Genomic DNA, 23,015 nt, shown 5'->3' with positions numbered 1-23,015 from the left:
AGCCGGGCCTGGCTGCTCTCCCCAGACCTGGCAGTGCCCACGTCTCCCCGAAGAGTGGATGGCAAGCACTGGGGGCAGTGAGGAAAGGGCCTGGGGACTCCAGCTGTAGGAACACTGACACTGCTTCCTGGGCCCTGGTGGCGTGAAGCCTGCCTCCAGCAGGGTCCCGGAGGGGTAGTCTTAGGGAGGCCAGGTCGCCTCCCCGATGCCTTCCCCATGGGCCAGCAGGCCCCAAATAGCCTCCTTCCCCTTCTAACCCATGAATGGAGCTGTCATCCACAGATTTATCTAAACCTTTTGTGCAGCTATTTATACTTCCAGCCGAGACCACATCTTGGGGTAATGAGTTCCATCGGTGTCCTCCCCTGCTGGGTGAAGTGCGCTGCCTTTGATTTGTCCTAAACTTACCTCACTTGCACTCCAAGGGGGCCCTGTAACTCCAGCCTGCCAGGTTTTGGTGAACAAGCCTGAGCTTCCCCCTTCCCGTCTGTGGGTTTAAAAAATTCCACCCCGTCTCCCCTCGACCCCCAGCCCTGGTCCCTCATCTGTGCCTGGAGCTGGCGTTGTGGGCGCAGTGGCTGCCTCGTGCCAGCCTCCAGCAGCCAGCAGAGACAGCAGGGGCTCACACCCTCCTCACAAGGCAGAGGGCACCGAGGGCCCAAGGGGCAGCACCCAGCCCCCCCACGCACCTATTCCCTGGGCCGACTTCTGTCCCCACCCTAATTCTCTGAGTATTTCCAGTTCCTGGCCTCCAGATCATCCCTCTGTGATGTTTCTGCGTGGGAACTTCCCTCCCGCATTCCTGCTGTGGACTCACCCTGGCCTCGTCTGTGCTGATGATTGATTTTGTCCCTGGTCCTGACCAGAGAATCCCCTAGAAACTGGAGGGTACACTCCAGAGATGGTGGGGACAGCACACAGCAATAACAACAACAGTGACACGGACGATGTGTGCTAAGAGCTTTACGAACGCTGGTTATGTTAATCCTCACCACCGCCCTCTGAGGTCAGGACTGTTATCCCTCCTCCCTCAATTTAGATGAGGAAACTGAGGCGCAGGGAATATAAGCAATGCATCCATTTGCACACTGCCTGAGAGTGATGGAGCCAGGATTCAGACCTGGGCAGCCTGGTGCCTAGAACCCCCTTGTCCACCTCGACAGACAACCCAGGCTCAAGTCTTGGAATCTTTCTGAATCCTAAACCCTTCGGTCATCCAACATGTTTTATTAAACCACTGCCATGTGCCAAGCCTTTTCTGGTTGCTGGGAGAAAAGCCGGGGAACAAGAAAGGCCTGGGCAGGGCTTGCCTGTGGGGCTGAAAGCACCCAGTGTGCCACAAATGCATTATACCGCCCCACCAGCTCAGTACCCCAGCAACTCAGAGCTCCTCTGCCCACTTGGTAACCCCAGAGTAACCGTGCAAATCTCATCCGTGTGTGTGCACAGCCCAGCAGACGCCATCAGAGCCGTGGCAGTCACTCCCCCTCATCTGTCTCTCTCCAGTCGAGCAGAAGCCCACGAGGGCAGGGATTTTTGTCCTGGGCTCTCTTTCCCACGCTTAGAAAGTGTCTAACGTGTGTCAAATGAATGAATTACTGAGCTCTGAGGATTCTGCCATGTCAAACCTAAAAAATTGGATGAGAAGTGACAGTTGAAGGGAGGAAGAAGTTTCCAGTCAGATAATTATTTTAAAAATTTGAAATGATAACCACCTCCCTCTATTCCGTATCCACCCACAACACACACACACACACGTTCTCACATATTCACATAAGTGTGTACTTGTAGGAAGCCAACTCTAATGTGGGATGCAGCGAAGACTAAAAATTTGAGATTTATAAGGATCTTGAGAGTATCTCATCCAATCTCCTCACTTTATCAAGGAGGAAACTCAGGCGCAGACAAAGGCCTTGACTTGCTGGAAGCTATCTGTGAATAGGGCTGGAGTCACAAAGTTCCCATCCCCCCACTGCACGTCCTTCCTTCCAGACCTGAAAGGTGTTCCTTGCTTTGCCACCTGCAAGCCTGGAGAGGATGCTTGGCCTCTGATTGGAGAGCCCCCTTCCAGCCCCCTAGCCTGGGGGAATCAGGACAACCAATTCCAGCTCCTCTCCAGAGCTGTGGCTGGGTGAGGGGCTCAGGGAAGCTGGAGGGCCCCCTGGGAAGTCACAGCAGGTCAACGTTGGAAGGGACCTCAGTAAGCATCTCCTGCCACCAACCACGTTCTACAGCCACAGAGACAGGAGGGATTTGCACAAAGTCACACAGCAGGTGGGTGCTGAAGCACAGGCTGGAAACCCAGGACTCTAGGCTTCTTTCTGTTATCTGAGCCCTTCAGAAGTGTCAGGCAATTCCTAAACTTCTGCAGGTGTGTGCAGCTGAAGAAAGAGTTATTAAAAGTCCTAACAGAGTCTGTTTCCCTCGCCTCCTCCCCTGGGCCTTGCTTCAAAGACCTCCAGGCCAAAGGACCCCACAGCCCCATAGGTGTCAGGGACAGGGACACAACTGTGTGATGAGTCACAGCTTCCCCTCCCTGCTTCCCAGGGGGCTTTGGCACCTACCTCCTGTTCCAGTTGGGATGCTCAGGTAATGGCTGTGGGGAAGAGGTGGAGAAGCCGTGAAGGCTACGCTGAGTTTCACTGAGACAAAGAGAGAGACCCACAGAGAAGGAGGAGAAATAAGGAAGGGGATAATAATGCTAGGTTATTTGGGGCTTTCTGGACAGAATGTGGGGAGAGAGCTATTGTCCAGGGCAGGGTGGGGCTGTGGGCAGAGGCTGGAAGCTGGATTTGTTTCTTTCATCACAGTATCATACTAAGTGGGAACCAGAGGCAACTCAGCTTCACACATCTAGCCATTGAGCACATACTGGTCACCTCCTGAGGGCCAGGCCCCGTGCGAGGTACAGGGACAGAGCAACAAACAAGAGACTTGGTCCCAGCCCTTATGGGACTGACACACGAGTAGGGAAGACAGGGATTAAAGTAGATATGTATGAAATAAGGCTGAGTTGTGATCAGCGCTGTGGACAACCCAGAGTAAAGGCTTACCCAGACAGCAGAGGGGTGGTGGAGGGGGAGGCAGAAAAGGCCCATCGGAGGGTGGGCCACTGAAGCTGAGCCCTAGGAAGAGAAGGAGCCAGCGTGTGAAAAGTGGGAAGAGCATTCCAAGTGGTGGGGACAGCATGTACAGAGAGAACCCAAGGCGGAAAAGGATGTGGTTGGTTCAGGGAACTGACTGGGCCAGCATGGCTACACAGGAAAGCCAGAGACAGGTGGAGAGATGGGTGGGGCCAGCTCCTTTTGGGTAAGGAGTTTGGATGTTATGGCAAGGGTAATAGTTGAAAGCCACTGCAGGGTTTAAACAAAGGAGAGGCGTGGCACAATTGGTATTTTAGAAAGGTCATTTCGGTGCTGTACAGAGTGAACTGGAGGAGACAGGCTGGAGGCAGGGGACCACTCATGTGAGAAGTGATGGCCTGAGCCAGGCTGATGGCTGTGAACATGGAAGAGGAGGGTGAAGTTGCCATCTGTTCGGGTGGCAGAGCAGTCAAGGCTTGCTGAAGGTGGGTAATGTGCAGGGTGTGGGAGAGCATGGGGTCAAGGATGACTCCCACTTTGTGACCTAAATGCCTGGGTAGAGGTGGTATCATTTACCTGATTCCCTCAGAAAGCAAGAATAATCTCCCCCAGTACCCTAGGGAAACCTGGTGAGGGAGGGGAGCTGAAGGCAAGGAAAGTGGGGTCTAGAAGTGGGAGCCAGGCCAGGAGCAGGAGGGCAAGGGGCTCACAGACGAATGAATATGGCTTCCTCACTGCAGTCAGTACTAGAGGGGTAAGGCCAGGTAGGCCATAAAGGAACACAGGGATGCCCAGGGCCCTTCAAAGCACTATAGAACCGGGCGCTGCCCCTCTAAGGAACTAGAGGTCAGAAAGCCCCTCTGGGACTTCCCTTCCACTTCACACACCCGGTAACTGAGGCCCGGGGCCAGGGGAAGACCTGCCCAGCTGCTGAACCCCCTCCTTTGCAATCCCTTGGTCTTTCTTAAATGGCCACATAGCATAAGTCTACCCTCATACAACGTTTCCAGTGCTTCCCATCAGTGATCCTCATCATTTGGCGACCACCACCCCTCCTCTCATAGACCCACCCCTCCTCTCACAGACCCACGTCCCTCCCAAAGGGGCAAAGCCCCACGACCCGCTGAGTCTCTACTGTCGTTTTCCCCTGCCAGCCACACCGTTCTACCCCTTTCTGCCCGGAGCATCTTCTGTTCTTCAGGATCAACGAAGGATCCTCGAAGCCATAGCCAACAGCTACTTCCCACCCCAGGATCCTGCCGCAAATTGCTTTAATTTATTTTTACAGGTGGTGGTTGCTGCTTCTGTCTGTGTCCCCGGCCTGGATGCGGACGGTCTTGCTTTGAACCGATAAACGCCCAGGAAATCCGTACTAAATTAGTGACCCAGCGGGGCTCGCCCGTACATCTCAGGCTCCCCCGCGACCTCGGGGCTCCTCGCGCTCGGGTGCGCAGCCGCGCGGGGCTCAGCTGACGAGACCGGCTCCCCCAGGGGCGCGGAAGGGCGGAGGGTGGGCCTGGACCACAAGAGGCGGTGATTGGCGCTCACGTGACCAGGGCTCGCCACCGGCAGGACTCCATCACGTGATGCGCAGCCGGCGGAACGTTTTTCTCACGTGACGGAGGTGCGTGCTTGCGGCCCAATGAGGAGGCGGGGGCGGGGCTGCCGGGGGCGGTGCGCGGGAAGGGAACCCCCGGCATCCGCTGCGGCAGGCGAGACCTGGAGGGAAGCAGCGAGCGGGGGCCCAGTGTGGGGTCGGCGCCAGTCTGAGCCCGGTCGCGAGGGGCAGCATGAAGTGTCTGGTCACGGGCGGCAACGTAAAGGGTGAGTTGGGGCTGGCCTGCGGGCTGGGACGGCCCAGTGCGCCAGCCCAACTGATGTTTCTCCTCTCTTTCCCGCAGTGCTCGGCAAGGCCGTGCACTCCCTGTCCCGAATAGGGGATGAACTCTACCTGGAGCCCTTGGAAGACGGGGTGAGGAGCCAGGGTATTGGGGTGGGTAAGATTCCAACTGGGAACCCTAACCTGGGCTCGAGTCTCGCTCGCATCAGGCAGGATGCCGGTGGGAAGATTTGTCTGCTGAGTTAGTTTCCTCTCCTGTTGCTGGGGCATCAGTTTGGGCTCTGTCATGTTCCCAGGCTGGTGTGTGAATTGAGAGCATTTAGTCCCCAGAAGTGCCCGGTGCCTGGTGGCGGGTGGGGGTAACTAGGTAAAAGGCCGAGCGTGCTGGGCCCGTTGGGTGGAGCCCTTGCTGTGGGAGCGGTGGGAGGCCGACTCAGGGAAGGCTTCATGGCGAAGGTACCTGCTGACTGGAAGGAGAGGGAGGATTTCAACAGATGATGGTGGAAGTGGAGGACATTAGGGCAAGTGTGTGAGCAAAAGCCAGCCGAGAGCTGGGCCTGTCACTGCTGATGACTGCATCCCGCTCCCTGCTTCTCCTGGCCCAGCTCTCCCTCCGGACTGTGAACTCCTCCCGCTCTGCCTATGCCTGCTTCCTCTTTGCCCCGCTCTTCTTCCAGCAGTACCAGGCGGCCACCCCTGGTCAGGACCCGCTGCGCTGTAAGATCTTGATGAAGGTGAGGCCCTTCCCTCAGAAGTGGCAGCTCATTCCCTCAGGAACCGCTAACAGCAGTGCGTGCGCTCTGGGGCACACAGTAGACGCCAGCTGGGGACAGAGATGTACGTAGGAGCAATCCAGTATAAAATGCAGTGAGGGGGCGCATAGCGAAGACATCCACAGAGGGTAACAGGAGATATGGAGAGGGTAATTGATTCTGCCGGAGACCTTGAGAGAGTGATGACATTCAAGTTGGTCCTTAAAAAGTAAACAGGTCTTTCAGGGCATTAGACGAGGGGAACAGCACAAAGGTTTGGAAGGGCATAAATGTCTGCATGTGTGGGAGGTCCGTTCCTGGTGTGACAGGGCTGAGCCCACGATGTTGCCAGGGCCTGAGGGGATGTGAGAGTTGGTTGGTGGAGACGCAATACTGGGCTGATGTGTTTTCCCCACTCAGTCGTTCCTGTCTGTCTTCCGCTCGCTGGCGATGCTGGAGAAGACCGTGGAGAAATGCTGCATCTCCCTGAATGGCAGGAGCAGCCGCCTGGTAGTTCAGCTGCACTGCAAATACGGTGAGTGAGCAACTGGCTGGGTCCTTAGGGTGCGGGGGTGGAGGTTGGCGGGGCCCACTGAGACGCTGTCTGCCCATCCAGGGGTGAGGAAGACTCACAACCTGTCCTTCCAGGACTGCGAGTCCCTGCAGGCTGTCTTCGACCCAGCCTTGTGCCCCCACGTGCTCCGTGCCCCGGCAAGGTGAGCACGCCCCTGGCTGCAGGCTGAGCCCTAGGTTTCTCTCTTCCATTTTGGGGCCTCAGGGGTCAGTTTAAAAAGGTCCCTCCTCCATCTTCACAGAATTTCTGTGAACCTCAGAGTTCATCCAGCTCCGTTCGCTTTCAGTTCCTTCTCTGACTCTTTACAGGGAGAGGATGGAGTGAGGAGGGCAGGCGCTCCCCTGTTCCATGCTCCTCGCTGTCTTCCGGAGCCTGTATTCTCCACCTCACAGTTCTGGCTTGGCTTTCTGACCACTCAGACCCATTCTGACTCCTCTTTTAGAGAGCAGGTGTCTGACCTGCCCTCAAATCTCCTCTGACCTGAGCACCCTGGAAGGTCCCTTAATTTTTATGGCTCAGAGACTCATAATCCTTCTCTGTCCTGGTTGTCCTCTTGGGGATGTTTCCCATTCAAGGGCAGCCTCTCTTCATACCCGACCGGGCTGTATATAGTCTTGGAGTCCCCAGGCCAAGGCAGGAGGCTGGGCGGGGAGGTTGTGGTCCAGGAGGGCTGCCTGGATAAGCAGCTGTAGGAGTGGAGCCTCTCTGGGCACAGAGCACCGGGGAGCTGTGCAGGGCCTGGGAGATGGGGACTCCAGTGAATGCAAAGGTCCCTGGCAAAGACTAGCGTAGAGAGGAGTGGCTCCTCTTCCCTCCCCACCCCACACGCTGGATGCTGCTTGCCTTCGAGTTACCCAAGGTCTTCTGTTTCTTTTCTCTTGGTAGTGTAGGACATGGTAACTGGCAGGTCCCTTTGGGTTCTGACTTTCTGATTTTCTTAGTTCTGTTGATATAGACCAGGATTTGGGTAAAGAAAGATGGAATCAGTCTCTGGTCTGAGTCTTGGGGTTTTTTTTCTTTCTTTCTTTAAATGAGCAATTGTTTCTCTTTTTTATGAACAATTTCAAATGTACATAAAAGTAGATGCCAACTCCTGTTACAGTTGCCTTGAGGTAAATTCCAGATGTCTTCTTTTCACCTGTAAATATTAAATCCTACTAGACAAGGATCTGAGGGCTCTTTCTGAAGGCCGGGTTTATGCGGACAGTATGGGTATGGTCTCCCACCCCTGGGTGGACAGGTGCTGCCTGCCTGGTTTGGTTCAGTCCGAACAGCCCATCCTTTTCTGGGCTCCGCTCTTGTCTGCCCCATCTCTTGCAAGCAGGCTTCTCTGCCACAACAGCCTGGAAACGTTTGATGGGGCAGGAACCGTGTCCTGCTTCTCCTGTCCCCTTCCTCGGACATGCAAGGCCTGGTTGGGTTCTCTTTGGATGTTGGTGTGTCACTGCCCTGCCTCTGAGAGCAGAGCCACTGGGCAGGACTGAGCCTTGGGTGTAATGCTGTGCCCTCCTCACAGGGTCCTGGGGGAGGCTGTTCTGCCTTTCCCCCCCGCACTGGCCGAAGTGACACTGGGCATTGGCCGCGGCCGCAGGGTCATCTTGCGTAGCTACCAGGAGGAGGAGGCAGGTGAGGGAGCCAGACACGGCCCGGCACAGGGAGCAGAGATGGGGTGGGAAGGGGTTGGGTCCAGGTTCCTCCTGTTCCTGCCCCCATAGACAGCACCGTCAAAGCCATGGTGACTGAGATGAGCATCGGGGAGGAGGATTTCCAGCAGCTACAGGCCCAGGAAGGGGTAGCCATCACTTTCTGCCTCAAGGAATTCCGGGTGAGGCCCCCCGTACACACTCACCACCCTGTCCACTCTCCGCCCTGCCGCGCCCAGGGCCTCACTGCTCTGCCTCTCCCTTCCCAGGGGCTCCTGAGCTTCGCAGAGTCAGCAAACTTGTCTCTCAGCATTTACTTCGATGCTCCGGGCAGGTAATTCCCAGCCTCAGGACAGGGAGGGGAGGGTTCTGGGATGCCAGGAGCCAAAGGGCCTTGACCGTGCCTGGACCCATCACCTGCCCAGGCCAGCCATCTTTGCCATCGAGGACTCTCTGCTGGAGGGCCACTTTGTCCTGGCCACGCTCTTAGAGCCAGACCTGCACGCCCAGGATCTGCACTCCCCACAGCTCCAGCGGCCAGCACCTCCACTTCAGGCTCACAGGTAGAGCGCCCACCCACCCATTCCTCCCCCACCCCACCTCTGTGCACCCTGGCCTGAGCCTGCTGCTTCCAGCTTCTACACAACCCCCCACTCCCCCCCACCCGCCCCCACTTCCTGTCAGGCCCCAGCCCCTACAGGCTCAGCCTCACCAGTCAGCTGTACTCAGACCCCTCCTACCCAGGGAAGTGTCCCGAGGTCGGGCTGGCTTCCTTCTCTGGCTGAGGCCTCCCCTTGAGCCTTGTCCCAGGCCTAGGAGGGAAAGGGCTGCTGGGAGGCAGGGGGTTGCTTGGGATGGGGGAAGCAGGTGGCTGAAAGGGCAGGTGGGTTGGGGAAGGATGGGCCCAGTGTAGTTGAAGCAGAGGAAGTTTGGTCTGGCCACCCGCCCAGCATGTCCCTGGGCCCCAGTGTTCTCCAGTTCCTGTCTCCTGGGAAGGTGGGGGCTTGGCCCCCAGGTGGCCCAGCTCACAGGACTTGCTGCTCCCCTCCCCCTGCTGAGCTAATCTGGCTGCCGGGATGCCTCCCTCAGGCCTCTACCTGAACTCTGAGGAAAGGATTCCAGGTCCGCCCCTTCCAGGAAGCAGCTACTTAACCCCTGCATCCCCTCCCCTCCAACCAAACCAGGAAGTAGTAAAACCAAGAGGTCACCAATAGTCACAAGGCCCCTGCAGCCGCCCGCCCCCCCCCCCCCCCCGAGCCCTCTAAGGTGGGGCCCTGCCTCTGTACCCCACTTCCCTCCCAGTTCTCTGCTGATGTTGTCTCTGCCTACAGTACACCCCACCTGGATGACTTTGCCTTTGACGACATTGACTCTTACATGATTGCCATGGAAACCTCCGTGGGCAGTGAGGGCTCGCGGGCACTGCCCTCCATCTCCCTTTCACCTGGCCTCCAGCCCCACTGTAGCCCTGGCCCCTGCTCAGAGGAGGAAGATGATGCTGAGCCCAGCACAGTGCCTGGGACTCCCCCACCCAAGAAGGTAGGGGCTGGAGACAGAGATGGGGAGGAGGAGGAGGAGGGAACAGCCTCTAGAACTCACTCGGCTTCCTCTGTTCTCTTCCCAGTTCCGCTCGCTGTTCTTTGGCTCCATCCTGGCCCCTGCACACTCTCCCCAGGGCCCCAGCCCTGTGCTGGCTGAAGACAGTGAGGGTGAAGGCTGAACCCCTGTTGGGAGGACTGGACTAGATGCAGCCCCAGCCTCCGCCTCTCCCCAGTGCCAGCAGGGACAGGGCCAGCTCTCCTCCTGGGTGGGTGGCAAAGGTGGGCTGTGCTGGAGCTGAGCTGGCTGGTCCTGCAGCCTCCCCCAGGCCCTGCCTGGCTGTCTGTGACTGGCCGGGGTCCTGTCATTTCCCTCTAGCCCCAAGTCATGTCTGTTCCCAGGCTCTGTGTTGAGCTGCCACCTGCCAGGAGGTCCCTCACCTCTTAATCCAGCCAGGTGTATAGCCAGGGCTAGAGCCTGCCCTCTAAGCCCACCTCCCTAAGGGGGAAAAAAAAAAAAACCACAGTGGGGCTTCATTTTCTCTGCTAATCATGACCTGTCCCTTCCTCAAATCCTGGGCACACCTCTAGAAACCCCTGTGGCTGGCACAGATACTTTTGCTTGCTTTTCCAATACTCTCTGGCTTTGGCTTGGAATTCCAGGGGCCCCTGTGGACCTGAGTGTGTGGCTGGAGTTTTCCTGGCTGGGGCCCCATGCCCAGTAAGCCTCCAAGTGGCTCTGGGCAGAAGGGTTGCCAGGCCCAGTGTTTGGGACAAGGGACACAGAGGCCATAGTGAGAATCCAGCTTTGACCTTTATTCAAGAGACCAGATGGGTTGCCCCAGGATCCGGCTGCCAGCCCTGAGGCCAAACAAGGCCTGAGACCCACAATCTGGCCCTGCTTTGCCCTGAGCTGCAGCCTCAGCCCCAGGATCCTGCCTGCAGCCACTGTCGAGGCAGGCAGAGAGAGCCGTGGGGGATTGGATGCTGCTATTGATTCATAAAAAAAAAAAAAGAAAAAATACACCAAGGCTCCGTGTTCCCCGTGACAGGTGGGCCTGGGGGGGCCAGCGTGACCCCTCTATAGCCATGTGATTTCTGTACAATCCACCATCTGGGGCAGAGGGCGGGCACATGGAGGCTATTTCTTGGCTTTGGCGGAGTTGCGGGGTGGGGTGATGGGCCGGCCTCCAGGGTTCAGGCCACTGAACTGCCCGTATTTCCCCTTGTTCTTGTCGGCGGGCTTGAGGATCTAAAAGAGACAAGCTGGTCAGACTCATGAGGCTGAGCCACAGGCCCTTGGCCCCTTCTGTCCCCATCCCCACCTGAAAGGAGCACATGAGCGTCTCATCCACACTCATCATGGCGCCTGCATTGTCAAACTCGCCACAGTAGTTAGGAGCTGAGAAGAGTGTCACCAGCTGCCGCTTGGCAAAGAACTCATAGCCATCTTCTACCACCTGGATGAGGGTGGGAGTGGTTGGTTCAGCAGGTGCTGGCTGCCCAGACCCCACTCCCAGCCAACCAGAGCTGCCAGCCCACCTGATGTGCCCGACAGATGAGGTCCAAGTCATGCTTGTGCAGGAACTTGGCCACCACCTCAGCCCCGAAGGTAAAGGAGACACCACGGTCATTCTCGCCCCAGCCCTGCACGTCCTTGTCAGGGTCAGACCATAGCAGGTCACACAGTAGGCCCTGGTCAGGCACGTCTGTGGGCCGCATGATACGCCGAATCTGCTCCATGGACTGCAGGTCCGGGGACAGGCCTGGGGGGCACAGGGAGCAGGTTGTTTACTGAAGCCTCAAAACAAGGACTCTCCTTCCTCCAGGAAGCCTTGGCCAATCAGCCCCTGTTCCCTACCCCTCCACCCTCCTGGATTCCTGGGAGCCCTGACAGGCAGAACTCATCACCTTCTACCTCTTCAAGTCCCTGTCCTTTCAGGGAGCACAAAGCTCCCTGGAGAAAGGAGACAAAGCATCCATGCATGATGCCAAGGCCACAATAGTAAGTGCAGTCTAATGCTGGGGTGTGGGGGTGCTTAGTGGAAGAAGTGATACCCAAACCATGACTCCAGAGAGAGCTGGAATGTGACTGGGAACACATTCTCCAGCTAACACCTTTGTCCCAAAGCCCCCAGGGATGTGACCAGGCTCTTGCTAAGCATCCCCTCACTATGTGCCCCAGAGCTGCCCTCACCTCCATGGCAGCAGAAGATCTTCTCATCCACAATGGCAGCGATAGGCAGGCAGTTGAAGCAATCGGTGAAGGTTTTCCATAGTTTAATGTTGTAGCGTCTCTTGCCTGCCCAGAGGAAGGAGGTGGCTCATGAGAAGGCCTGTCTGCCCCACCCTCAGCCTGGGTCTCTGGGCCTTCCAAGGCACACTGTGTGCTGTTCAGACACAGCAGGGAGAAGAGAATGGAAGGCGAGAAGGGAAACCCCCCTCCCCCAACTGCCTACCAGCTTTCCAGGAGGAATTTCTAAAGCAGCCAAGTTGCCAGGAACCCCACAGTTACAATTTGGAACAACCTCAGAGTTGGCACCCACCCCCAGCACATGAGGAGGGCCAGGCCAAGACCACGTCTGGTTTATCTCAGCTTCTGGCCAACAGAGTCCAGTCCAGACAAGCTTCCTAAGTGCTTAAGTAACGGATGTACTAGAGGGAAATGTCATCAGGCAAGGCCTTGCATTAGAATAGTGGCAGCCCTTCAGCCAGCTTCACCAGATCCCTCCGGAGTGCCAGGATCCATGCGGGGAAAGCAGGGGGAGGGGGGCAGGGCCCAGAGACATGAATTGGCCTGGCCCTGCCTTCACTGAGCTCAGCCTGACAAGTTTTTGTCAGACACGGATACCCCTACCACCAGGCCAACATGAGGATCCCCTTGAATGACAGGGCCGTTTAGGACCTTGGCAGCCCCAGGCCTGAAGCCTACTCACACTCATCGTAGAAGCCGTAAATGCGGTTGATGCTGGCACATTCGTGATTCCCACGGAGCAGGAAGAAGTTCTCGGGGTACTTGATCTTATAGGCCAGCAGCAGGCAAATAGTCTCCAAAGACTGCTTGCCCCTGTCCACGTAGTCCCCCAGGAACAGATAGTTGCTCTCTGGAGGGAAGCCGCCGTACTCAAACAGCCGCAGGAGGTCGTAGTACTGGCCGTGGATGTCACCTGTGACCCAGAGAACCAGGTCAGTACTAGGTGCAGTCTAAACTTGAATGCAGGGCCAGGGTTGGGTTCAAGGGAGGAGGGATCCAGGGACTTTGTAGGGGGGGGCCAAAGCCACTTTAAGGAAACAAAAGGGCCTGGGCAGGGGGCTCACCACAGATCTTGAGGGGTGCCTCCAGCTCCAGAAGAATGGGCTGGCTCAGGAAAATCTCCCGGGATTTGAGGCACAGACCACGGATCTCGTTCTCTGTCAGCTGGACATTCTTTCCAGGCCGCGAGCCCTGCACTGGGGGTGGCATGAGGCGTCAGGCCCCTGGTCCCTCAGGCAAGAACACGGGTGACCCCATGGGCACTTCTGGGACACCTCGGCTTCCTGGGCCCCTGCTTGCCTTGGGGCAGCTGTCGCTGCTGAGCCTCCTGGGATCCCCCCTCAAGCCTCCGGGACAGGACCCCAACTACCCTCAAGGCACTGGAGAGGGGGCTGCTGTGCGCAGGGGCCTGTTACCCAAAATCTCATAGCGCAGGACCCCTTCCTGGGGCGCTAGGCTTCTTGTGTTTCTCCCTCACCCCAAAAGCCTAGGCCAACCCGTGAGCCCCCAGCCCTGCTCCCAGACGCGCCGCGACTTCGGGGAGCGGCTGCAGCCACGGGACCTCGCGGCCCGTCCCCGCCCAGTCTAAGCTAGCCCTAGGAGGGGCAGGTCCACCCGCGCGCCACTTCCGGGCCGGGCAGGGGGCCAGGGCGCGGCGGGCGCCCACCTCCCCCGACCCGGCCAACCTTCCAGCAGGCGCCCGATGATAGAGTCCAGGTTGAGCTTCTCGCTGTCGGACATGGCGGCGCCGCCGCTCTGGCCCAGCAGCTCCGGGCCCGCTCCTGCCTCCCGCCCTCCCTCTAACTCCTTCCGGCCTGGCGCTCCTTCCGCCCACCCTGGCCCGCCCCGGCCCGCCCCGGCCCGCCCCGGCCCGCCGCCCCGCCTCCTCGGCCGCCTGCCCCGCCTCCTCGGCCGCCCGCCCCGCCCCGCCCGTTGCCCTAGCGCTCTAGCGCCTCCGCAGGACGCCAAGAGCAGCGGCCGCGGAGGCTCGGGAGGCGGAGCCTCGGTCGCGGGGCGGGACTTGGAATGAATTCGTACTCTGGCGCGGAGCCTGCCCAGTGGGCGGGGCTTCGTGGGGCGAGGTCGAGTCTAGTCCCGCCCTTGAGGAGTCACCCACCCCTGTTCGGAGGGTATGGGACCGGAAGTACTGTGGAAGTTGTTTTTCTCTTTCTTCGGGGGCAGGAGGGTGGTGTGAGCTCATTGGTAACCACCTCTCCGAATACTGCGAATTAAGTCCTTGAAGTACAGGAAAGGAAACTGAGGCTCAGAGATAGCAAGGGGCTGGTCCAAGACTGGGCCTCAAAGCCACATTCACGGAGGATCTCTACTTCTTGAGTCTCTGTGGCCGCCGGACAACTGACCACCCAGACACCTGTTGCTGACCGCTGATCACATTCTGGTCCACATTGCCTGTGGTGTATACTAAATTAATTTTCTGTGTGTTTCATTTTTGTCTTTTGAGCAGCATAGTAATGCTGCCTTGTGTGCATGTTAAAAGTACTACTTTGTAAAGAGCAAACGTTAAATAAACCATAATTCTCATTGGAACCCTGAATTGAGTGTCTTATGTGCCAGTAACCTCAAATCTGGAACCCAAGCTTGTACCCACCCAGCCCACTGGGATGGGGGGAGGAGTCCAGGGCCACTGGGTCAGGCCGGAAGAGCCTGGGAGAGGAAGGGGTAACCCCCCACACACATTTGGGAGGGGCCCCCAGCGGGTTGCTGAAGCTGTGGCTGAGGAGGAAGTGAGAGGAGGAGGTGAGATACAGCAGGGAGGTAAGCTGGGCTGGTGGGGACAGGGGCTGGGCCCTGGTCTCTGTCCAGGGGGTCTGGCCTTTCTGCCACTTCTGGGTGTTACCCCACTATCATCCTACAATAAAAGAAAGGGCTTGGTGAGATACCCTGAAATCTGCCCCCTCTGACCTGGGGCTAGGGCCTGGCTGGATAGGAGCCCAGGCCCCAGGCTGGCCAGGAGCTGCCTCTCACATTGACTTTGCCGACATCTTGCAGCCTGTGGTATCGGGGTCTGTGGCACCATGGCCCAGGCCTTGGGGGAGGACCTGGTGCAGTCTTGTGAGCTGCAGGATGACTCCAGCTCTTTGGGATCTGACTCAGAGCTGAGTGGGCCTGGCCCATATCGCCAGGCTGACCGCTATGGCTTCATTGGGGGCAGCTCAGCAGAACCAGGGTAAGTGGGGAAGGGATGGGGTGGGGTGGGATGCTGGGAAAGAGGGTGGGGGCTGAGGGCTGAATTCTAGAGTGAAGCCCAAACTCGAGGGTCTTGGGAGGGTCTGGGGACTCAGCTGGTGTCACCCCTCCTCAGGTTCCAGGTAGAATCCTAAGTCTGGCAGGGCTGCAGTTTCCTATATGCCTATTTTACTTCCAATCTCTGAGGGTTTGCACCCCCCTTGGGGCTAACATTCTTCCCCTTTTAATCTCTGGCCCAGGAATCCCAGCTCCAAATTAAAGAACCTACACCCTTTCCCCTAACAACCCTCCCCCTTCCCAGCATACAGACAAGAAAACAAGTCCAAAGACAGATAGGAAGGTCACACAGCAAAACAGAGACAAAATCAGATGCAAACTCATGACTCCTGGCTTCTAGTCCAGGGCTCTGTCTACCCAACTTCCCCTGTGAGTTGACTGTGTCCCCATCCTGGGGGACAGCCAACCAGCCCCTCCCCCAACACACACCTACACACCCCTTTCAGTCTTTCCTGCTTCTGCCCACATCAGAGCCACATCCTTTCCTGTCCCCATGACAACCACTGGAAACTCCTGGGTGACAGGTCACTGCCCACCCCCAGCCCCCCAGGGCTTGCCAGAGATCTCCAGGGCCAGGAGGTGGGCTCACCTGGGTAACATTAAGAGTGGCAGATACGGGCTCTAGGTAATAGCTGCCCAGCGTCTGGATGCCTGTGCCATGTCCCCCCAGGCCAGGTCACCCTCCTGCAGACCTTATCCGCCAGCGAGAGATGAAGTGGGTGGAGATGACCTCACACTGGGAGAAAACCATGTCTCGGCGGTACAAAAAGGTGAGGAGAAGAGGGGTCCCTCCCAGGCCTCCTTGGCTCATCCGCATTTGCCTCGGCCATGCCCTGGCAAAATTTCCCCTCCGTGTCCCAGCACCTCACGCCTTTCTCCTTCCTACCCAAAATGGCTCTTGTCCAATGACGGGTTGTGCTTGGGGCCTGCCAGGGGGAGCTGGGGAAGCTGGCGTGGCTGGCCTAACAGGGTCCCTTGGCCTCACCCACAGGTAAAGATGCAGTGCCGGAAAGGCATCCCCTCGGCCCTGCGGGCTCGGTGCTGGCCCCTGTTGTGCGGGGCCCACGTGTGTCAGAAGAACAACCCTGGCACTTATCAGGTGAGGGAACTGGCAGGAGTCCCACCTCCCCTTCCCAGACCCTTCCCCTGAGCCTTCACATCCACCCTCATGCCCACCCACAGGAACTTGCTGAGGCCCCTGGAGACCCACAGTGGATGGAAACCATTGGCAGGGACCTGCATCGCCAATTCCCTCTGCATGAGATGTTTGTGTCACCCCAGGGTCACGGGTACGAGGCCAGTGATGCTCAGGGACCCCCAGCCCCACAGCCCCCAGGCTCTTTGGCCTAGTCCCTCACCTTGACTTTCTATCCTTGCATCTCAGAGGACCCAGCAAGGCCCTGGGGTGGAGTGTGGGGACTGAGGCCTGCACAGGGGTCGCCAGAGGGTGGGGAAGGGATGCCTGGAGGACTGGCCCCTAAAGGGGTCTTCTGGCACAGGCAGCAGGGGCTCCTGCAGGTACTCAAAGCCTACACCCTGTACCGGCCCGAACAGGGCTACTGCCAGGCCCAGGGCCCCGTGGCTGCCGTGCTGCTCATGCATCTGCCCCCAGAGGTGAGTGCCCTCAGCCCTGCCAGAGCAACCCAAGACTCGGACTCCCCACCCCCAGGAACTCTGGCCTCAGAGACCTGTGATCTCTGACTCTCAGGTCCTGTCCTAGTGACCCAGAGCCTCATGACCCCCAACCTCAGTGACCTTCAAGCCCAATGGCCTTGGCTCCAGGAACATGGAACTCTGATCCCTGACCCTTTCCCCAGTGATCTAGGAATCTAGACATTGTCACCTTGATCTCATGACTCCTGATTCTGAACCCTGTGACTATGATCCCTGACCCCAGTGACCCCAAGAACCCAGGACTTGAACTTTGGGATCCTCCTGACCCTTGACCAGTGAGCACCAACCCTGTGACCCTCAAATTCAGCACCCTGAGCCCTGTGACTTCTAACCCCCCAAATCCCTTGGTAGGCCTTTGTCTGGGCAAGGGGAAGCTTTTGGTAAGAACTTCTCCTAACCCACCCCAGCACTGAGTCCAGGCTCCGGCTCCAGGGTCACTCCAGACACCACTGGGTCCAGGCCCTCCCCTTTGCCCCTTTCCTCTGCCCTGTGGTCCCCTCTGTGGTCTCCTCCACGGTGGGTACTCAAGACCTGTGCCCACCCCCAGGAGGCCTTTTGGTGCCTGGTACAGATCTGCGAGGTTTATCTCCCTGGCTACTACGGGCCCCACATGGTGAGAGGCTGGGACAGGGCCAGAGGGAGGTCTGGGTGGGCGAGTGGGGGCCTGGGGAAAAGGGTGGGGCAGAGCCAGGGGTTTGGGAATGGAGTGGAGGTGCTGACGGACGTGGCTGCAGGAGGCTGTGCGGCTGGACGCCGAGGTGTTCATGGCCCTGCTGCGGCGGCTGCTCCCGCGCGTGCACAAGCACCTGCAGCAGGTGGGCGTCGGGCCCCTGCTCTACCTGCCCGAGTGGTTCCTGTGCCTCTTCGCCCGCTCCCTGCCCTTCCCCACGGTGCTGCGTGTCTGGGACGCTTTCCTTAGCGAGGGTGAGTGGGTGGCCGGCCAGGTGGGTGGGGACTGGTGGGGGGACTGGGGCCTGGAGCCTCGGGTGCCTGGTGGGCCCAGGGAACGAGCGTGCCCACTCTGCTCTGCCCCGCCGCCACTGCCGATCCTGGCCCTTGGTATGGGTGCCGGGGTGTGCTGAGGCCACATCCCACCCATGTAATGAATGCTAGCCCTCTCAGCAATGAGCCCACCATAGAGAGGGCGGCATCTACTTGGTGGAAGGCTGGAGTCAGGGAGGCTTCCATGAGGAGACAGGGCAGGAGCTGGGGAGATCACAGCAGTAGGACAGCTCAGGGACTGGGCACGGTCGGGGCATGGCTGATGGAGCTCACAGGCACTGGGTGAGCATTCACAGAGCCCAGTCGCTTCTCTGGAAGCCAGGGCCACTTGAGTGAGCGAGACCTACATTCTGGTGGGGGTGGGGATGGGAGGCAACAGTAACCAAATTAACAAGATATTTATAGATCGTCATAAGTTCCACGAAGAAAATAAAACAAAGGGTGTGCCAGAGTGTAGGGGAGCAGCAGGAGGCGAGTGCTGTTTAAAGATGCTTGTGGCTGCACTGTGGAAGAGGCAAACTGGCAGGGACGTTGTGGAGGCTGAGAGGCCGGGAAGGACACTGTCCACAGGGTCCAGGATACAGATGACTTGAGGGGTCCAGACATGGAGAGAGGGTGGCCAAGAGTGGGAGGAGTTGGGGCAGAGCTGAGCTGGACTCTTTCGGGTTTTGGGGCTCTGCCTTGATACCCCCATCAGTAACCCGCCTGCATTCTTTTCTATGTGGGTTGTCAGGCGGTTGCACCTAAAAAGTGGTAGAAATCGATCAATACCGTTGTTGAGCACCTGCTGTATGCCCAGTTGGCTTCAGGCTAGCTTAGAGCTCTGGCCATGGGTGTCCAAGTCACCATCTACGCGTCCTCCCCTGCAGACTCAGACCCGGAGGGTGGGGCAGGGCCCATCAGGCTGGTGAACTACCCTTGTTCTCTGCTGCAGGCTCCCTTTCATAACAGTGAGAACGTTAGTAGTCATTGTTATCTCTTTAAAGTCACTAGGCCTCACTGGTCCCCTGACTGCTTTTCTCAGCAGACCCAAAGCTGCCAGGAAGGGATTCTGAGGCTCCAGGAACAGGCCCAAGGTCACACCATGTGCGTGCATGTGTGTGCACACGTGTGCACTGTGCTCTTGGCTTAGGGGTAAGGAGCTCTGGCTAGAACCTCTCTGGAATCAAGTCACAGATCTCAGCTGGAAAGGTCTTTGTGTCACCACCCAGCCCTTCCCTGTAGTGATGAGGTGCTGAACCCCAGAATGAAAAGGCTTGGTGCAAGCCTGTCAGTAGCCCCTGGCTCCTGGCGGGCTGCTTTGGTCAGAAGTGTCTGTGGTTGCTGAGACATACTTGATCTGGGTCTCGGCAGCAGAGCTGTAGGAGCAGGGAAGGAGTCTGGCTGAGGGTAGGTTCAGATGCAGACCAAGGAAGGGCAGGACTGGCCCCCACTGAATGAGCCCCTGGCCTGCAGGTGTGAAGGTGCTGTTCCGGGTGGGGCTGACGCTGGTGCGCCTGGCGCTGGGCACTACTGAACAGCGCCTGGCCTGCTCAGGACTCCTGGAGACACTTGGCGCCCTTCGAGCCATACCGCCCACCCAGCTACAGGAGGAGGTCTTCATGCCCCAGGTTGGTGCCCCCTGCCTGTCCTTCTGCAGTGGCCCAACCACTGCTGCACAGTTGGGGAAACTGAGTCCCAGAGCAGGAAGTCAGAGTAAGAACTGGGACTCGCTTTCTGTCCTCAGGCCTCAAGTGGCTTTCTGTGACTCCCTTAGCAAGTCTTTCAGCCCCTCAGCCACTTCCTGGGGCTGTGTACTGCCCGCCCCCCGGAGACCTCATCGTTTCCTGCCCTCCCCTAGGCCAGGTAGGCTCAGTACCGACTGCTTCCCACAGGTGCACAGCGTGGCCCTGTCCGAACATGACCTGCAACGGGAGATCAAGGCCCAGCTAGCCCAGCTGCCTGCGACGGCATCCGGGCCACCCCCGAGGCCGCAGGCCCGCCTGCCTGGGGCCCAAGCCATCTTTGAGGCCCAGCAGCTGGCAGTAACTCGGGGAGGCACTAGGCCCGAGGTGCCCCGCATCGTGGTGCAGCCCCCGGAAGAGCCCAGGCCACCTCGGCGCAAGCCCCAGACCCGAGGAAAGACTTTCCACGGGCTGCTGACTCGGCCCAGGGGCCCCCCTATTGAGAGCCCCTCAAGGTCCCATCGAGGCTCGACCTCCTTCCTGGACACCCGATTCTGAAGGTACCACGGACTCAGTGTCCCCCAACCCAATTGCCAAAATGGATGATGCCAGCCCTGAAGTGGGCACCGCACTTTACAGCTGGGATTTGATGCCTCAGCTCCCTTCTCAGGGACTCTGTCAGGCACGAGGATGAAGGAAGGTCACAGAGTGAGGTTTCAGGGACCCTGGCCCACCGTCTGCCCACAGAGCTGTCCAGATGCCTGAGCCTTTGCAAGCAAAAAGCTGGTGCTTGAAGGAGCGTGGGGGTAAGGGCGTGGGCTGGGCGAGGGGACCCTGAAAGGCCCCTGGGGAGGCCTGGAATAAAGTCTGAGTGGAAGCCTGTATGGAGTTGGATCGAATGCCCCCTATCCCCACCCCTAGACCAGCTGCTACTTCCCCTCCAGCCCTCATTCCCCTCACAGCCCACCTCTCCTAGTCCATCCCTCGCACCCAAGGGCACAATGAGGCTGCCCATTGGCTGCTGGAAGGTGTTTACCATCGGCAGGAACCAATAGGAAGCGCCTTGCCCTGCCTCTTGGGGGCAGATAAGGCTCCTGTACCTGTGGGAGGAGGGCTCCCCAAGTGGTTGCTGGGCCTAGAAGTGGGGCTCTATTCCCTATTTTGCTTACTCCTCTGCTGGTTCAAGACCCCTACCCATAGTCCTGGGCTGGTCCTCAGAGAGCCAGGCGAGAACAAAGGCCTAGTGTGCCTGGACAAAGGAGAAAGGGCCCGCCGGCCTTTGCCCCCGCCCTAAGCCCAGGCCACACCCCTCGAGACTGCCACCATGGAAACCCCCTCCCACACTCGCTAATTGCCCCCGGGGGTGCCTTGGGTGCCTGGGACAGGAGCCATTGCCAGGACAACGGGGCTGGTTCCGATGCAGGCTTGTGTCCCTGCAGGGCTCATTCCTCCCTGCCTCCTTGGGTGCCCTCCCTAGAAGGATGGAGGGTTGGCGGCATGGCAGGACTCGGGAGTACACGGAGAAAGTGTCTGCAGTCTGTTTAAATGGCAGAGGGCTTGATCTGACTGTCTCAGTGGCTGTATGAGAGCACTGACACCTGTCAGACCCCTGATTCAGGATGGTCTAGTGACAGGACCAAAGGCTCCAGAGATACACTCCCTCTACATACAGTCTTGTGGCCTTGACTGTGTGACTGGCCAGGCCCTGGCTCTGGGGCAGACCATCCCACTCCCAAGGAGCTTATGGCCTGGAGGAGGGACTCACGGAAGCGCACAGCCAGACTGAAGTTTGCCTGGGGGAAACAGGCTCAGGAGGGGACGCAACTTGGCCAAAGCCTTGCTGCCCATGGCAGACCTAAGGTTTACCCCCACCCCACATCAACAGCCATCAACCTGGCATCCACCTCCGTCTGTCCTCCTGGGGGTGCTCTCTGTCCTGCTCCCACCCACTCCCCAAGTCTTGCCCCACTCTGAGTGTCCTGTGAGTTGAAGAGAACTTCCTGAGCCCTCCCACCCTCCTCCCCACGCCACTAGGGTAACTTGCAGCTTAATAATAGCACACTCTCCTGGAACCCTTCCTCAGACCCCCTCCTCACTTCACCCCAGACACCCTCTCTCTGCAGGTGGCATCGATGGCCTCATGAGAGAAAGGGGCAAGTGGCCAGGTTGAGCACACAGCCTGGGAACACAGTGAAGGCACAGCCCGCCAGCCCATGCCTGTGGCTGAGAGAGGGTGTTTAATGGAATCTCAGGTGTTGTAGCAGGAAGGATGCGGGAAACTTCAGGGAGTCCACCCGTGAACTCTCAGCTCTTCTGCTGGGAGGCTGGGGAGCAGGAAAGCAGCAGCCTTGGCCCTGGGGCCAAGAATCCATCCTGAGTCTGGAGAGGGGCCATGGTAGCAGCGGTTTCCCCTGGATATAGACCCTAGGGGCAGGTTATCTCCAGCAGGACCCCTCCAGCTAGGGTTGAATCACTGCCTTGTCTATCAGGGAAGCATTTCCTGGGTAGTCCTTCTGCAGGTTCTGTTATCAATCATCTCCCTGGGGAGCCCGAGCCCTAGGGCTCCAGAGGAGGATCAGCTCCTTCCTTGTGCAAACTTTTTAACTCTCTCTGTTCCCACAGGGCTGAGCTAGCCCCTAAGGCACCTGTGCACTAGTTGGGAAAAGATGCCCCCCTCCAGCCATATGCATAGCAGAAGGGACATGACATGACCACTCAGCTGGGTACCTTTGTGCAGTGAGCAACCTGCACAACCATACTCAGTGAACCTAGCAGCCCCAGCTCCCCACAAACCTGCCTGAAAAGGGGCTCAGAGAAGGCAAGGCATGAACCTGAGAGTAATCAGCCTACAGGGACCAAAGCTGGGATGGCACCCTGCGATGTCCATCGGCCTGGCTCAGCTTAGGGGATAGGTGTAGGGGGAAAGCAAAGAAGTGGAAGGGTAAATGGACCCCCCTTGGTTTGGAGGGCATGGTCTGCATCCTGACAGCCACTCACCCCCAACACTAGCCAGAGGCTAGGCTTGGACTCCCTGTAAAGTCTCTGAATGGGAAAGGGTCTCTCACTCTGAACCTCAATCTTCTCCTACAGATAATAGGATAATAGTAGTTCCTACCCTGGCCCCAAGAGCGCTCTACCAGTCTCATTATTACGATAATTATTGTTCATTTGAGCTGGGCAGCTGGTGTCATCACAGCCAGTGCCCAGCCAGGGCGGTCTGGGAGTGAGCACAGAACAACGCTGCTCTCCATGCACGTACGCACACAAAGACCCCAACCCTGCCTCTCATCAGCTGTGTGGCCTTGAGCAAATCACATCACCTCTCTGAGCCTTGATTTCCTCATTTGTAAAAGGTAGAGACTCATAACTGTTACCTCACAGGGGTAAGTGTATCTCACTGAAGCCCTCTGCAGGTACCAGGGACAAGTCAAGAAATGCTTGCTGACATGGCTACCAAGTGCTTACTTTCTTCCAGGCACACCCTGCCCATCCAAGCCTGAGCTAAAGTATGCATTATAACCCCCATTTGAGGATGAGAAAACTGAGTCCATAGATGCTGCATTGCTTGGGTTAAAAACAAGACAACAGGCCCAAAATGGAGTCACTTATGCTAAGCCCCACATCACCAAACCAAGACTTAATTACAATTTCAGATCTCCTGGGAATAGTATCTTGAACCAGTCAATCAGGAATGGCCTGACCAGCACTAGTGGGATCATCTGCCATC

General features: G+C 58.1%; 3 protein-coding genes across 7 annotated transcripts; 2 read left to right on the top strand and 1 right to left on the bottom strand.

Moving 5' to 3' along the window:
* The first annotated feature begins 4,737 nt into the window (after window positions 1-4,737).
* On the top strand, window positions 4,738-10,454 carry RAD9A (RAD9 checkpoint clamp component A). 3 transcript variants are annotated; one of them, XM_074371660.1, is made up of 11 exons: window positions 4,741-4,907; window positions 4,985-5,055; window positions 5,529-5,657; window positions 6,096-6,210; window positions 6,292-6,391; window positions 7,766-7,875; window positions 7,965-8,074; window positions 8,162-8,226; window positions 8,318-8,455; window positions 9,224-9,431; window positions 9,517-10,454. In XM_074371660.1, exons 1-11 carry the CDS (start codon window positions 4,874-4,876, stop codon window positions 9,610-9,612), a joined length of 1,176 nt encoding a protein of 391 aa, XP_074227761.1. In that variant the 5' UTR covers window positions 4,741-4,873; the 3' UTR covers window positions 9,613-10,454. The 3 variants fall into 3 exon arrangements, with proteins under 3 accessions (XP_074227760.1, XP_074227762.1, XP_074227761.1); XM_074371659.1 differs by having other exon boundaries at window positions 4,738-4,907; window positions 7,965-8,226; XM_074371661.1 differs by lacking the exon at window positions 5,529-5,657 and having other exon boundaries at window positions 4,739-4,907.
* On the bottom strand, window positions 10,226-13,528 carry PPP1CA (protein phosphatase 1 catalytic subunit alpha). The gene is made up of 7 exons (XM_074371662.1): window positions 13,370-13,528; window positions 12,749-12,880; window positions 12,367-12,597; window positions 11,628-11,732; window positions 10,973-11,196; window positions 10,756-10,890; window positions 10,226-10,682 (listed from the first exon to the last, which is right to left on the bottom strand). The coding sequence occupies exons 1-7, from the start codon at window positions 13,422-13,424 to the stop codon at window positions 10,572-10,574; spliced, it is 993 nt and encodes a 330-aa protein (XP_074227763.1). The 5' UTR covers window positions 13,425-13,528; the 3' UTR covers window positions 10,226-10,571.
* An 834-nt stretch (window positions 13,529-14,362) lies between these two features.
* Window positions 14,363-20,170, top strand: TBC1D10C (TBC1 domain family member 10C). 3 transcript variants are annotated; one of them, XM_010956721.3, is made up of 10 exons: window positions 14,363-14,441; window positions 14,694-14,871; window positions 15,619-15,718; window positions 15,940-16,047; window positions 16,131-16,237; window positions 16,448-16,562; window positions 17,170-17,235; window positions 17,357-17,546; window positions 19,080-19,234; window positions 19,499-20,170. In XM_010956721.3, the coding sequence occupies exons 2-10, from the start codon at window positions 14,720-14,722 to the stop codon at window positions 19,844-19,846; spliced, it is 1,341 nt and encodes a 446-aa protein (XP_010955023.1). In that variant the 5' UTR covers window positions 14,363-14,441; window positions 14,694-14,719; the 3' UTR covers window positions 19,847-20,170. The 3 variants fall into 3 exon arrangements, with proteins under 3 accessions (XP_010955023.1, XP_010955022.1, XP_074227759.1); XM_010956720.3 differs by having other exon boundaries at window positions 14,390-14,459; XM_074371658.1 differs by lacking the exons at window positions 14,363-14,441; window positions 17,170-17,235 and having other exon boundaries at window positions 14,466-14,871.
* The last annotated feature ends 2,845 nt before the right edge of the window (window positions 20,171-23,015 follow it).

The sequence above is a fragment of the Camelus bactrianus genome, chromosome 10 (assembly GCF_048773025.1).
Source record: "Camelus bactrianus isolate YW-2024 breed Bactrian camel chromosome 10, ASM4877302v1, whole genome shotgun sequence".
Classification (NCBI taxonomy): Eukaryota; Metazoa; Chordata; class Mammalia; order Artiodactyla; family Camelidae; genus Camelus; species Camelus bactrianus.
This window is presented reverse-complemented; position numbering and strand designations above follow the sequence as displayed.